Consider the following 16,814-nt stretch of genomic DNA (forward strand, 5'->3'; position numbering starts at 1 on the left):
ATATGAAAAGTCTTTATTAAAGTTTGTGCCTATTTCCATTATATGGAGGCCAGGCGCGAACGCAGACCCCACAATTTTATTATACCATCCCTATTTAAGTTGAAACATACTTATCAAAGTATTCTTATGTACATCTATATCAAAAACAGTTGTAAACGTTTTTTTTTAATTTTTAAATTATTTATTTCCATACTTTGTGGATCAGGCGCGAATGCAGACCCCACAATTTTAATTAACCACCGTTCTGCCAGATCAAACATACCCATTCCTGTGTCTCGATACATCTTTTATCATTATATGTGATCAGCTTTTTAAAATAGTCAACCATATAGGAGTCTATTCGTGACCAGACACACACACACACACACACACACACACACACATTCAGCTTTATATATATATATATATATATATATATATATATATATATATATATATATATATATATATATAATGTGTATAACAAATATTGATTGAACGAGTTACATTTATTCTAGTATAAAATATAGTCTTCAGAGAAATTTTATGATGATGCTAAAAGATACGGTGGAAAGTTTAAAAATTAATAAGAAATATGGATGTGCCGTTGGTTCAATGGTAAACACCACAAACTGACGACCTCGGTGCACAAAGTTCAAATCCAGTTCATTCCACAAAAACTCACTTTCACTTTGAACATTGGCAACCTTCCTGTGGTCGCTTTTCTAGAAAGAATTCTGACTAGAAAAAATATCGAGGTAACCAATGCCAATAACATAATTTTGGGACTCATACGTTATGATGATGTATTAGTTTTGCTATGATACGTTTACAACTTTTTGCTCATGTTAACGTTTTGAGATTAACTTATCTGACAAAGCGCAGCGCCGAAGCGGCGCAGATGACGTTTTCTCACGGTAAAACATGATTTAAATAGTAAAAATCTACAAACTTATCAGTTTGCATTTCTGTCACATTTTATCTTATAAAACAACATTAATCACGAACCACTGTATTGTCAAGCAACTCGAAAGAAATGAACTCTACAATAATTGTATTGTTATTTATTACAGGTAAGACATTTTAGTTGTCAATGTAAATCGAAATGAGCTGATGTATTTGTCGCCGTCTATTAGACGTTAGTCCATTTGTTTTTTGCTTTTTATTTTCTCAATCTTAATTCATTAGTTATTCATGAAACTGCAATTGAAATTACATAATCTCAGAGAACTGTGGAGTTTTATGAAGGCTTGGGCAGCATCCCTTCATATAATTCTTATCGTATGAACAAATACATAAAATGAGGAATAAAGTGAAGGCGATATATTCTAAATATAATTTATTTAATCCAAATCCAGAAAAGTTTACTCTCAGTTGGATTGTGTGCATAGGTTTGTAGGGGGAAAAAGAAGTTTAAGTAAAATTAAATCTCTTTGTCCCAAACAAAATAATAACAAAAAAAAAAGAATAAAACAAAATGACACCCCCTTCTGGTTTAAAACGCACCGCATTTATTTTTTTAACAAAAACAACACGATGAATAAGCAAAGGTCCGATCGGTGAAAGTTCTTGCGAAGTTATTAAAATGTAAGATGAAAGTCCTTCGCGGAATTAATAAAAGTAGAAGGAAAAAGTCTTGTGTGAAAATAATGTCCTTATTTTAAGGTTGGTGTTTTAACTGACGAAGTTCGCCTTATTTAAAAGTCACACGAGGAAAGTAATTCGCGAGGAAAGTAATTCGTTGTTATTAATTAGAAAATGTGCGGAATGGGGGCGTGTGTGCATAAGTGTGATTTTGGAGTGCTCGCGTGGCGTATGTAATTATGGTTTTGATAGCTTTGACAGTGACGATTTTATGAAAACGAAAGGCATGTTCCCGTGTGACGTCGAAGCGAGAAGAAAGGAAAAAAGAAGGGAAGAAAGCATGTTTGATGCGTTTTTATACATTTTGAACCGGCTCCAAAACAAGATTGCTACTGCTGATATTTTGGTTTTTGGAAAAGCGTTAAAAAGACAATCTTCTAAATGTTCTCATTGGTCGCTTGTGTCACGTGATACTGTCATCAAGTACGTCCGTCAGAAATATGCTCATTTTACTTTTGTTGTTGCGAGAAAAAGCATGTGGGCGTATTTGAAATTATGCCGTTGCTAGAACTTGTTTATGTGCAAAATGCGCGGGGAAATTGAAATGAATAAACGTTCGTTTATTTGCGCACGAGCGTGTATGTGTGTGTGTGAGTGAGTGACTGCACAGGTTCAAGATAGCTTTTATATCACGCATATACACGTGTTGAGTAGTTAAAAATTTATGACTCACATATTGTGGATTTTTTTGTGTATATTAAAGTATAGATGTGTCTAGCGAGATGAGGAAGGCGAAAAAGAAAGAATTTCTTTGTTTTAGCTTTTAGAGGTGCTATCTTAGCAACTCTTAGCATGGCAAAAGGAGAGATAAGTATGTTTGAGTGAACTCTGGTATATGCACTAATGTATATATATAGATAGACAAATATTGTATAATTACTACACTGAACATGCTGTTTCAGACAATTGGTCGGTAAGGATAAAAAATTCTCATCAGGCGACGTAATAAAGTTTGTGTACCATTGAAAGCGTCTGGTTCGTTCTCAAATGGAAGAATTGAAGAAATATATATATATATATATATATATATATATATATATATATATATATATATATATATATATATATATTCTTCAATTCTCTCATTTGATAACCAGACGCTTTCAACAATGGGAGAATTGAAGAAATATATATATATATATATATATATATATATATATATATATCTTCAATTCTCCCATTTGAGAACCAGACGCTTTCAATGGAACGCAAACTGACATTTTTAGACTCCAGACATAGAAAACGAAAGCGGGAGAAAAAGGACGTCAAGACTTAACAGAATAAAAAAGAAATAAAAAAGAGAAATAAAAAGCAAAAGAAAAGGAAAAAGAAAAAGAATGAACAGAGAAACGTTAGAAGAAAAAAAAGAGTTAGTGTGATTACATTGTCATAAGAAATGGGAGAGGGTTGAACACATTTGAAATCATCTATGAAAAAGGGACTGGGAGGAAGAGTGTCAAAACACGAATTCTGTTTGTCGCAAAGGAAACATCAAGAAGGAAAGAGGCCGGATTAAGGGGTGTGGATAAAAGCTAATGTGCACATAGAGCTAACATCCAGGCATACACATACACACACACACACACACACACACACACACACACACACGCATATAGGTATTAGTACCATAGCCGAGCGCATACACACACATGCATACATGGGCGGATATATATGTATATATTAGAATGTATCTATTTTAATTGATAAGACCTGAAAAAACCTTATAATTACGTTATATTTTCTTAATTATTAGTCATATTTACCACAATGAAATTTAAAATTTTAAGTTAAAATCTCCAGTAATGATTAGAAGTAATAATATTGCCGAGCTGTAGAAAAGCTAGAAAACAATTATGAAAATAAAAATCAAAAGATAAAAAAATATATAATCAATGAAAAAATATATAAAATAATAAAATAAAAAAGTAAATAATAATAATAATAATAATAATAATAATAATGATAATGATAATAATAATAATAATAATAAAAATAATTATTAAATCTTATTATTATTTTTATTATTACACAAGGAGCTTTCACACAGGTCATCAAAGATCTCATTGACTACACCCTGTGGTGTTCCCTGGAAGCTGAGTGATAACAAGTCTCCCCAGATTTTCCCGTACTCGCCACCTCTTTCGATAACATTTGCAAATAAATTTGCCTTATCACAACAGCTGCTTGTCATTGATTTTGGTCTTTACTGGAATTTGAGTGGCAATAAGCCTCCCCAAGGTTCCAGTTGTCTTCGCACTTATACAGTGGAGGTCTGGTCAGTGCTCACTCCTAGGTCTTTCCTTCCTCCTCGACTACTTAGCTATTCGGGCTCACTCGTTTTTTTTGGCGGGGGCAGTGATGTGGTAATGGGGGCATTGGGGTGGTGTTAGAGAACTTATAGGTATGCAGCTTCAATGTTCTTGGTTCCATGGAGCGCTTTATGTTTTGTCTCTGCAGCAGTTTGTCTAGTCTGCTTTTGTGGTTCGTGTGTGTTAGTATCCACATTCAAGGGTTTTTCTTAATATTTCAACTGTTTTTATTATTGTTATCCATTGTATTTTTCCAGTCATTCCTCTGATTCCAATTTCTCCCATTCTTTTTTCAAAGTTTTTCGGAATTGTTCCTAGTGTTCCTGCTTTTATAGGTATTATTTTGATTTTCTTCATCTTCCATATCCCTTTCAGCTCTTTGGCTAGCTCTGTGCATTTGCTCCGTTTCTTCTTTTCTTTGATATTCACCATGTGGTCAGCTGGAACAGCAAAGTCTACGCTTTGACAGGATTTTTCTTTCTTGTTAATTATTACGGCATGTGGTCTTCTTGCTTGGATAGGTGGTTCAGTTTGTATGTCTATGTCTTATAGGATTTTCTGATTCTCGTTTTCAAGTACTCTTGCCGGCTTATGTTTGTACCACTTGTCGGTGCATTCGATATGCAGTTGTTTGCATAATTCCCTATGTACTGCCTTCCCACTTATTCGTGTCTGTTCTTGTATTCCTTTTGGGCCAGTTTGCTGCATTCACTTAATATATGCTTTATCATTTCGTCTCTTTATCCATAGAGTATATATTTACTGTTTTATTATGTCTTATAGGGCTTTGCTTTGAGGTGGTTGATTCTTATCGAGTTATCTTGTGCTGCAGTTATTAGGGATTCAGTTTCTCAGCTTATGTGTCCTTTTCGCATCAATGTTCAAATGTTTTCGTTATTCTCATCTTTTGTCATCCTTATGAATCTTCCATGTAGTTGTTTTTCTTCCCATTTTTTTTCTTGTCTTATCCTTTATTACTCTGTTTTCTGTTTTGTCCATTTTTTCAGTGTCATTGTTTATTTTCTGCTTTATTTTCGTTACTTCCAGTTTTGAGAGCCAACCTCTCTTGAATATCAGTCTTGCTTGGTTTGCAATCCTTTGTTCTGTTGTATGGTAGTCACTGGCCAGGTCCCATAGGTCTTTCATTCGTTTCCTATAACCTCCATGTATATATTTGTGATGGTTTCTATAATAACATTCCATAACGAGTCTATTCTCCTTCGTTGTCCATTTCTTCTTTTGGGTTCTTTTGTTTTTGGTTATCTTGGCTGTGCTCTTTTTAGTTAGTATCGTTTTGGTCCCTGGAATTGGAGATTGTACTTACGTGTTCATCGTCCATGTTATCTGTGTTTCTGAAATTGACCGGGTCCTCCATGCTGGCCACCGATGGAGCACCTGCCGATCATGACATCCAGATCTTTCTTCTGAGTCCCACGTCTGTGTAATTTGTACTAGACATTTTTCATATTGTGGTGTTTGTGGCAACATCGGACTCAGAATTGTTTCACCTGTGGTTCTGAGGCAGGGATAGTATATACCTTTCATGTATATAGGAGGTACAGTGCATTATCCCACATACATAAAAAAACATGAAAAGACAAAACACACTCAGACAAAAAAAAAAAAATGAAAAAACACAAACAAAGTATTGTACTTGGTATAAGTACAAATAAGAACGTTGTAGTCATGGATTTGAAGATGGATCTCCCTTACACCATTGAATTTGTTTGCTGGTAGTAAAGAGTGTGGACGGCTTTATATTTCAATTTTTTTCTTATTTTTTTTCTTCCTCTTCCCTCTTTCTGCCCTTCTCCTCCCTTCTACTTTTTTTGTTGGGGAGTTTCATCTAAGGTTTGTTATTTGTGTCAAGTCAAACAAGAAAACAGATTAACTTAAGTTGTCTGAAAATAAATAATTTGGTTTGTGTTTTTATATCATCACAAACAAGAGAAAATAAGTGAAGAAATAAATAACGGCTCATATTTTTACTTACAATTACATGTTAATTCTGTGTTAAAGTTCACATCGTCTTGTATTGTTTAGAATAAGCTATTCATCCTATCACAGAAAAAGCAGTGATATTGTGGCATCCATGAACACGCGGGGACAACACGTGGAAAAGGTAAATCATCTTTCAAAACTGACTAAGAAACCACAAATTCTAAAACTATTCGAAACGGATAAATTTCTTCTATTAGTTTTTTTTTTTCACAAAATCACTAAAAATTTACATTTAATGGCTATTTACTCATTGTGATTAGTTTACATACAACTATCCAAACTTTTATGTTAATATTGAATTTTTCCTTATGTATACTGCGAGAGCCTTTTCCTAGTCTCACACAAAAACACGTTCATATTTCAAGCTATATTACTTGTCGCATACATACGTGCACACAAACATGCACGCCCACATCCACACATGTACATATATTCACATTCGCGTACATACACTCACATTCACGTGTATATACACACACGCTAACGTACACACACTCCCCTTAGTCCACAATACGTTGTAGTGTACAATACACTCTAGGCAACCTACTGTTGATTTTTTAAAATCTCTTTTTATATAATGTTTTGAATTAAAGTTTAAGATGTAAAAGTCAAGTAACATGGTTCAGTTGTGCTCTAACATAAAGATTCATTTTGGATGTGCGCCTGTCTTATCAAAGAACCTATTTTCGATTTTTTTTTTATGCTGGGCCCTTTGCTCGTGTGGTGATTAAACTTCCTAAATGCATTTGCGATGTTAGGCTGTATAAAAGTGTTAACTTTGATCAAAATCGGACTGTTCCTTCTTTGATCAGATATTTTCAATGGCCTATTTTTAATACTTATCAGAGACAAAACCCACCCAATAACACTCCCAGATACATGAAGTACATTTATGTAAACTCTCCAAAAGTTGGTGCAGCCATTTTGAAACTCATAAAGAACCCTTCTCCCTCTCTCTCTCTCTCTCTTTCTCCCTCTCTCTCTCTCTTTCTCTCTCTCTCTCTCTCTCTCTCTCTCTCTCTCTCTCTATAACATACACGCGTGCATTTTATACATAAGTGAAGATATAGATTCTGCACTTCCTCAGCATTCAGGCTGAGATCAAATTAAGCTCTACTTCCGTTTTGAGACTGACCTGCTTGTTTTCGGTTCTAAACAAACTGGAAAACGGTTGAAAGGGTTGGGAGGGTCTTACTAACTTGCTTTTATTTTTTTGTGTTGAGGGTGTTTTTATTGTCTCCCTCCGTAGCAGTCATAAATAAACATATATATTCTCTTGTAGATAAAATGTCTTTTCTCAGTGATTTATTTACATACGAATCAATCAACTTGCAGGTCACATTTAATTTAGCTGTCCCTTAAAGAACTAATTTAGCCCTTTTGAAAATCCCGGTCAATCAACAGAGACAACACTTATCAAAATTGATTTGGTATGAATTAATATCTCTCCCAACAGGTTTTGGTTTCTCAACATCTTCAGTCCTTCGAAGCCCAGAGGAAAAATGTGCCTATTGCTTCTCTTTTGTTATATTTGAAGTGTGTGGTTCTGATGGCAAAACATATCCAAATCCCTGTGAACTAAGACGTGCAGCTTGTCTGTAAGTATTAATGTAATGGTATTTCCTTTTTTTTTTTTATAGTTCTGTGTTGTAAACTTGTATAAGGTTTTCATCAGTTAAAGAGCTAACACACTGGAAAGAGACTAGTATTTCCTTAACTAATTAATTAACTATCTTATTAAGGATAAATCAGCTAACAAAGATCATAAGGAGCATTTTGCTCTTGGCGATTATCAAAGTTTTCCTCTGCGTTATAACATCAGTATTGGCGATCTGTTGTGGGAATCTGTATATCAAGCCTGGTAATCTATATGGAATTTCGAACTGAACACTTTATTTTATCTATGGGATTAGATTACTCTCATTCCATCAGCCATGACTAGGTAGAATTCATTAATAATTCTTAATCATATTCTTGTACAGAGTACTCTTATTTTTCTTAACAAAGTACAAAACTAACTTTGTAATCTAGTGAGGGATGATCCCTTCTTGTTCTTACAGCCCCTTTCTCACTGAAGGGACGTTGCTCGTCTTTCTCTACTCTATCATTATTTTCATGGAAAGTGTTTGACTAAACTGCAATGTCTAGTTTCTTTTTGTTAGATATTCACATCAGAAATGTCGTACTTGTGCAGTTTATGAACTGTGCTATTTTTTTAGATAGCATTTTCAAGTTAAATTCAATTTTCACAATATACTTTGTTTGGTGAAATACAGATGAGTTAATAAGTCCACTCCTCCCAATGTTAAAAGTGGCTTTCTAAATAATCACATTATTCTAGCAACATGTATAAGCTGCACAAGTACCAAAAACACCTCTTCTACTGCGACTACAAAGAGCTTTCCTTTCTTGCCTAACATCAAACAAACTTCCATTAAGAAACTTTCTCTTGCTTCCCTGCTGACTACAACATGGTCGTCTTCAAATGCTTTGACAACAAATACTTGCTATAAACTGTCCTCATTAGTAATCAATTGTCAGTTTCAAAATTCTGATATTCTTTCTTCATCCAACTGACAATCCATCCATCTCATTAACACTTCTCCTTGAGTGGCTTTTGCCCTTGATAAAGGCTGACTCATTAGCAATAACAACTAAAAATAAAATAAAGTGTCGTTTACATTCCTAAGCAGTTGTTACTTTTATAATATGATCATAATAAATATTCATTCTCACTCCATTGACCCTGCTCCTAATAATTTAATCATAACGGTGTCAACCTTTTACATGGAGCATTACATGATGAAAGAAAATATTTAATTGAACAAAATGTATTTAAAACTTTTGCATCCTTAAGTAGAAAACAATACACAAATAAAATAATGTAGAATAGATTTGGTTCAATAGGTGCAATAATAGACAGCTGTATCAGGTATCAACTACTGATGATGAAGTTGGCAAGTAAAATGCTAATGGTTTACTATGAGTTGGCTTTTACAACTTGCAATTTCAATCTTCAACTATTAAGTTTCGCTTTCCATAAATATGCGTTAATCATAGTCACGTGGTTGAGCCATATTTCAACAAAAACTATCTGTGTATTACTCCATACTCGAAGGGACATTATTTTATATTTTCCTCAACATTATTATACATGGCTAAACACAATGTACAGCATAATCATGACGACACACGAAATCCCACCAGATCACTGAAGTTAAGCAATGATGAATCTGACCAGTACCATGTGGGTGACTATTTGAGAATACTAGGTGCTGTATATGGTGGCAGAACAGCGCTATTGTCAAAGGAAGAGTAATGCATCTCTTTCCCTCCTCATGCTTGTGATAGATCGTTGAGCTAGGTTTGAATACCCTATATATTAAGTTGCATGTCTGTAAACCAAAAACTCACAGAGGAGTTTGGTAGGGAAGATTTTTAAACCAAATATATCTACGCATACATAAATATATATAGAAAGAGGTGTGTGTATACTATTTTACACAAATGTTATGCATGTATAAATCATGTAGAATATCTGCATGAATATAATTACACATGCTAGTCTCAGTTTTCTTATGGTATGTTCATCCCATAAGAAAACCAAAACAACTAAGGAATTAATTAAAATGAATGTTTAAAAGAATATGCAAATTAGTTAAATCTTTTGCTAGTGGATGCGATTCCATGACCCATATATAACAAAGTTGTTAATATCAATACCTACTCATACTGTAACATTATCCTAGACTTAAGCTAACATAGATAAAATAAATAAAAAGGGAAAGACTCAAACCACATAATCTCCTCCCTAACAAGCCTTCTTACAATCATAGTTGCTTACACTGCATGAGCTCCACTCACACCCTTTATCCATTAACAATGAAATAGCAATGTCCCTAAATCACTTTGAGGAGTGTAACTAATCAGCAGAGATATAACCTCTACAAACTAACCCAGTAACACTAACTAACCACGCATGGTCGCAGAAATACCTGGATTAGAACCTAGGCGCGGAGCAAACCCTTTCAGTGCTGACGGACCCAATAGATCTTCCCAGATCATCCATCTAGGAGAAGGAAAACTCTGAAACTAAACCAAAGGGGAGGGAGGCCTCTTCAGTCTTGGATAACAACCTTCCTAGAGCTGGTGACTCAAACAAATTACCGGTTTGCAAACCTAAACCGCTTAAGGAGTAGATAGGCTCTGTCTATTGCCCAGCTTCCATACTCCTTCTTTGCCTATTAGTCAGGCGCAGAGACATTATCTCAGTGATTTGACGGTAGATCTTGTTTCTTGGCTAGGGCAACGAACGCTGTTTTCCCCATTCCAAGCACACCCCACCCCTAAAACTGGACATTTGGGAGTGCTTGAGTACAATATATGCCTGAGCAATTAGATTGGGTTGACCTTCTTCTAATGGGTTGAGGGTACCGGATTGACAGTTCCTGGCTGCTGTTCCTGACTGGTAGTACAGGTGCCCTAACTCTTTGGTAGCGCTTAGAGAGGCTGCTCCATCAACAGTTGAATAATATCAGGATGTTTGTAATGCCATGTCGCGCATGGAAAGGGACCCTGTACTCATCCTTGGTGGGCTTTCCTGAGGCCACAATCCTAAGTGGAGAAAGGTCAGCTGATGGTCTACTTATGATGCATGTCTGATGCTCTGCATAACCTCTTGTTTAGCTCCCCCTTACCTAAACCGAAACTCTTTAAAAAAAATATGACGACAGTACAATCTAAAAATAAGCTTAAACCAAGCTTAGGGTCAAACAAACTCAACTTGCCTCCTCCCTTGAGGCTTGCATTCACAAATATCCATGGACTTAGAACTAATTTAGCTGATGTTGAAGCATTTCTCTTAACAAATACCCCGGATATCTTAGCACTAAGTGAGACTAACCTACACTCCTCCACCCCCTCTAACTACTTTAACATGCCTGGATATCTACCACTCTGCCGTAAGGACTCTGACAGACACATGCACGGACTTGGAGTTTATTCATAATACCCTTCCCCTGACTAGAGAAACAAACCTAGAATCAGATGATCAAACCTTTATGTGCTTTAGACTAAACATGCAACACAACATTAGCTACTTTTATTTTCTCTACCGATCTCCCTCGACCCGGGACTGCACCATAATAAACAAAGTCTCTGACAGCATAAATACGGCACTCTCCCTCGACACTAGCGCACAAGTACATGTATTTGGTGACTTTAATGTCCACCACAAAAACTGGCTTGAATTCTGTACTTACACAGATGCAGCGGGCAGCACAACTCATAGCTTCACTATATCTCGCTCCCTATCACAAATTGTTACGCTTCCAACCCGTTTCCCTGACCAGGAAGAACAACACGCATCACTTCTTGATCTGTTTTTGACCACAGTTCCCGATGACTGCATAACGAAGGCCCACAGCCCACTCGGGAACGGTGATCATGCAGTGATAATGGTTGAAATCGCCCTAAACTCTAGAGCCAAAACTGAATAGCCAGTGCTCAAAACAACGAGATATTATAAAAAGGCTGACTGGGAAGCCATCAGGGAACTAATCAGAGATGCCCCATGGAGAAATATTTGTTCTCTCCCTGCTGAACAGTGTGCAAATGAGACCACTGACTGGTTCAAAACTGCAATCGAAGCGCATGTTCTCATGCGGAAATTTTATAGTAAGCCCCACTCTCCCCAATGGTTTACTTCGACTTGTGCAACTGCCATTGCTCAAAAGCAGCATGCATACCGCAGATTAAACCGACATAAGTCCAGTTCAAATAGAATGAAGTATATAGAAGCTAGAAATAACATTAAGAAAGAAATAGCAACAGCTAAGAGAGAATTTACGGAAACCACTAAAAAATGCATCGAAGCACAAAAACTAGGAAGTCGAGACTTCTGGAAAATCTACAACAGTGTAGTAAATAATGGGCAATCAACAATTCCCCCACTAACCAACAATCACGAGGTTGTCTCCTCAGCAACCAAGAAGGCTAACATGCTTGCAAGTCGGTTTGCCTCAAAATCCACACTGGACCCTTCCAACCACCCCTACCTGACTTTCTTATGCAGACAGACGCCACGCTAGACGATCTGAAAATCACCCCTGCTCAGGTGCATGCTATCATAAAAAACCTTGACACTTCAAAAGCATGTGGACCCGATCTCATCCCAGCTGTGCTATTAAAAAAATGCTCAGCCGAAGTAGCTCCAGTTCTCTCCAAACTTTACAACAAATGCCTTAATGAAGCTTGCTTTCCGGGCTGTTGGAAAACTGCTTCTGTTGTACCAGTATTCAAGAATTCTGGCAAAAGGAATGACCCATTAAATTATCGCCCTATTAGCCCCCTCCCACTTTTTGCCAAAATATTTGAGACCTTAATTAACCATGCTCTAGTCCATCACCTTACAGATGCTAAACTTCTGACTGACCAACAATATGGATTTAGACAAGCCCGTTCCACAGCAGACATCCTAAGTGTAATCTCTGAATGTATATACCATTCACTGGACAAAGCGGGGGACGGCAGAGCGGTAGCTCTAGATATATCTAAGGCTTTTGACAGGGTAAGGCATGGGGGTCTCCTCAGGAAAATTAGATCATACGGTATCACTGGTAGAATACTTAACATAATTAAATCCTTCTTAGATAAGAGAAAATCCAGGTTGTCCTCGACGGTCGTACATCTAAATAATATGATATAAATGCGGGAGTGCCCCAGGCGTCTATTCTTGGATCTCTATTGTTCCTGATATTCATAAACGACCTCCCCGACAAAATTGCCTCTGAGATGGGTATATATGCTGATGACACTACACTCTATAACAGGCACGACAGGAAGACGAATGAACACATTTCTAAAGAAATGGCAGAAACACTAGAGGCAGACCTCCAATCTGTTGTGGAATGGGGACAAAAATGGATGGTCACGTTCAATGCCGCCAAGACTAAACTAGTTTCATTCAATAATTACAAGAAACCCTCTCTACCACTTATAGCAATGGCCAACGACTCTTTATTTGAGAGTACATCTTTCAAACTCCTTGGCCTAACGTTCACAGGAAACATGAGTTGGAACAATTACATTGAAATCATTGCCAGGGCCGCTGCAAGAAATGTGGGCTCTCTCTACCGTGCTAGACAACTACTAACACCCGAAAGTATCCTGTACCTCTATAAGGCCACCATTCGCCCATATAAGGAGTATTGCTGTCACATTTGGGCTGGTGAATCTGCTACTAGTCTCTCGCTCCTTGACAGGGTTCAAAAGAGAGTTACAAGCCTGATAGGCCCTGAACTGGCATCTAAGCTTCAGCCTCTGTCCCATCGATGAAATGTTGCATCCCTCTGCTTGTTCTACAAGTATTTTAGTGGTGAATGCTCTGATGAACTGCAAGCACTTGTGCCCCCACGACGTGAGCACCCTCGACAAACCTGACAGGCTGCTAAATCCCACCCCACACTGTATAGATCCCTAGATGTAAAATTCCATTCCAGGTCCCTGCTTCCCCAACAGTACTGACGTGCAGAAGTCCAAGTGTAACATGAACCGACATCTTGCTGCCCAAATCCCTACATAGTACCCCGGTAGTTGTTGCCCCTGATAGTAGCCCCCTACACCAAAGTGGCAATTTGCCTTGTTTAGGGTGAAAATTTAATAAAAATAAATAAATAAATAAATAAAACAAAGTTGTATTCACTTTTTAAATAGAAAAAAAGAGTTTTTAAAATGAATATAAATACATAGAGATCCCCAAATTTATAGAAGTATAGATTACTATTGAATATTAACACTGTTTTATTTTCATATTATTAAACTATCATAAAAACTGTTTTATTTTCGTATTACTAAACAATCATGGAAACAGTTATGTTTTCATATTCTTAAACAATAATACAAACTGTTATATTTTCATATAATCAATAATGTTTTATTTTGATACTACTAAACAGTAACGGAAACTATTTTTATATTACTAACAAATTAATAAAATTGTTTTGTGTTCATGTTACTAAACAATAATAAACTTTTGTTTTTAGTTACTAAACAATCATGAATACAGTTTTATTTTCATATTATCAAACAACCATGAAACTGTTCTATTTTGATATTACTAAACAATATGAAACTGTTTTATTTTGATATTATTTAGAAACCATGAAAACTGTTTTATTTTCACATTACTGAATAATAAAACACTGTTTTATTTTCATATTACAAAACAATAATGAAAACTGTTTTATTTTCATATTACTAAATAATAATGAAAACTGTTTTATTTTCATATTACTAAACAATAATGAAAACTGTTTTATTTTCATATTCCTAAACAATTATGAAAACTGTTTTATTTTCATATTACTAAACAATTATGAAAACTGTTTTATTTTCGTATTACTAAACAATAATGAAAACTGTTTTAGTTTCATATTACTAAACAATAATAGCACCTATTTTTATATTTTTCAGTGCGAAAATGAAACAGCAAGCGACAATATCTCAAATTCACATTGGAAAATGTTATGATATTTTGGGTTGATCTTTCTTTCCATAAATATAAGTAACTGAAAAAACATTGACATGCGTATTTGTTATTTCATTGAATGCATATGATAAAATGATATGTAAACCAAAAAAGTGTTAGATCATTATACTACTACTACTACTGTTACTGCTACTACTACTGCTACTATACTACTACTAATGAGAAAAATATATTTAAAATTAATTAACTATATTCATAATGAGAAAAATATATATCCATTAAAAATTTGTAAATCAAGAAAAAAGTTTCTTAATCTTAAATATATTGTGATAAACAAGTCTGTTTATTATTTTCTGAATTAGAATAAAAGTAAAAAGGAAAAAAAAAAAAACACAATCGCTTTAGTTGGGCAATCAACAATTCTCCTACTATTCAACAATCATGAGATTGTTTGCAGGGCAACCGAGAAGGATAACATGCTTGCTAGTCGGTTTTCTTCAAACTCTACATTGGACTCATTCCCTCCCTGATTTTCCATTTGTGGACCGACACCACACAAGATGATCTAAAAATCACCCTTTTCAGGTGCATGATATCATAAAAAAACCTAAACACTTCAAAGGCATGTGGACCCGATCTCATTTCGGCTGTATTATTTATGTCCTCTCCAAACTTTACAACAAAAGCCTTAATGAATCTTGCTTTCCTGACTGTTGGAAAACTGCTTCTGTGGTACCAGTTTCCAAGAATTCTGATAAAAGAACTGACCCATCAAATTATTGTTGCATCAGCCTCCTCTCTCTTTTCACCAAAATATCTGAGTCCATAATTAATCAAGCTCTAGTCCATCACCTTACAGTTGCTAAACTTCTGATCGACCAACGATATGGATTTAGACAAGTTTGTTCTACAGTAGTTATCCTAACTGTAATCTCCGAACATATATACCATACACTGGAGAAAGCAGGGAAGGATAGGGCCGTAGCCCTAGATATATCTAAGGCTTTGGACAGGGTATGGCATGATGGTCTTCTCAAGAAAATCAGATCATACAGTATCACTGGTGTAAAGTTTCCGAGTCGACTATCGTCGTAGTCGTAGTTTTTCTACCGGTGTGTGCGTGCGTGCTCTATTTATACTACTCCTCAGACGACGGTGTCACTCTTTTGTGTGTCCCGTCTTAATGGTCGTTCCTATTCTCTACATGCCCTCCCCCCACCATGTGACCACACTACCGTCGTTTTGTGGTCATGTGACTGGAGAATTTCGTGTAGTAGTGAGTTGGTCCTTGCATTTGAGGGGAAAGTGGCCTTGGTGCTCGTGTTACCCTCATGCTGCGTCGTGGGACCGGACTCGTCTGCATTGGCTTGTGGTTGATCGGATCTTGGTCCACCTCCATATCTGTTTCTGATGTGTCACAATCAGCTTCTTCCACCTCCATCATCTCATGCATGTTGCACGGTGGTTTGCTGTCCTCCCTTCTTGGTGTTTGGGGAGGTGGTTGATGGGGTTGTTGAGTGGGTGGATACTCCGGCGTATCCATGACCGGTTTGATTTTCCTGAGGAAACGGCGATTGCGTAATGTGATCCTGCCGCTACCATCCAACCGTATCCTGTACTGCCTGTTACCCATTGTCTCGACGACTCTCCCAGTTTTCGCCCATCGTCGTGGATTTGGTCCCTCCTGATTCTGCACCTGCACAGACTCACCGACTCGGAGCTGTTGGAGGGGGCGGCTGTGTATGTCGTACTGTTCTTTGTTAAGTACATGCCTTTTCGCCATCGCCCTCTCTCTCAAATCTCTGGTCTCCGTCCAACGCTTGTGGATGCAGTATTTTTTGCGAAGTGCGGGGAGATGGCCCCTTACTGTTCGACCATATAGCATTTCCGCCGGCGACAATCCAAGGTCCTGACTGGGCGTATTCCTATGAGTCATCATCGCCCGTGCTGCCCGATCATGATGTAGGTGTCTGTAGCCATCAACGCAGTCCATCAGCATTCTTTTGGCCGTTTTTACGGCCAGTTCAGCTCGGCCATTACTCTGGGGGTAATGTGCAGATGATATGCGCCTTTTTACGCCCCAGTCTTCTAGGAACGATTTGTATTCTAGTGAATCGAATGGTGGCCCTCCATCAGATGATATTTCCTCCGGCATACCATACGTGCAAAACCAAACCCTCAGGGCGTTACACACTGCTGCAGCCCTTCCTGATAGTAGTGGTGTGACCTCAATCCAACCGGTATATCGGTCCGCGTATACCTTGTAACTTTTCCCGTGCATATCTAGCAAGTCAGTGACTGTCTTTTGAAATGGGAATTCCGGGTTTATGGGTGGCATTAATGGTTCCCTAGGCTGGGATGGGGCGATCGAATTGCAACTCCGACATTGCGCC

At 36.9% G+C, this 16,814-nt stretch overlaps 1 protein-coding gene across 1 annotated transcript; it reads left to right on the top strand.

Annotated features, from left to right (window-relative positions):
* Positions 1 to 954: 954 nt before the first annotated feature.
* Positions 955 to 14,515, top strand: LOC145283569 (turripeptide Ici9.1-like). Its single transcript, XM_080132480.1, has 3 exons — positions 955 to 1,052; positions 7,390 to 7,531; positions 14,406 to 14,515. The coding sequence occupies exons 1-3, from the start codon at positions 1,016 to 1,018 to the stop codon at positions 14,473 to 14,475; spliced, it is 249 nt and encodes an 82-aa protein (XP_079988606.1). The 5' UTR covers positions 955 to 1,015; the 3' UTR covers positions 14,476 to 14,515.
* Positions 14,516 to 16,814: the final 2,299 nt, after the last annotated feature.

Source organism: Euprymna scolopes, chromosome 1 (assembly GCF_053919585.1).
Source record: "Euprymna scolopes isolate OS-2025 chromosome 1, ASM5391958v1, whole genome shotgun sequence".
In the NCBI taxonomy this organism is placed as follows: domain Eukaryota; kingdom Metazoa; phylum Mollusca; class Cephalopoda; order Sepiida; family Sepiolidae; genus Euprymna; species Euprymna scolopes.

Excerpts from the sequence above, each read along its gene's own strand:
- LOC145283569 (XM_080132480.1), top strand. The coding sequence starts at position 1,016 with ATGAACTCTACAATAATTGTATTGTTATTTATTACAG. Across the intron at positions 1,053-7,389 it reads TGTATTGTTATTTATTACAG|GTTTTGGTTTCTCAACATCT; the intron begins GTAAGACATTTT and ends CTCTCCCAACAG. Across the intron at positions 7,532-14,405 it reads CTAAGACGTGCAGCTTGTCT|TGCGAAAATGAAACAGCAAG; the intron begins GTAAGTATTAAT and ends TATATTTTTCAG.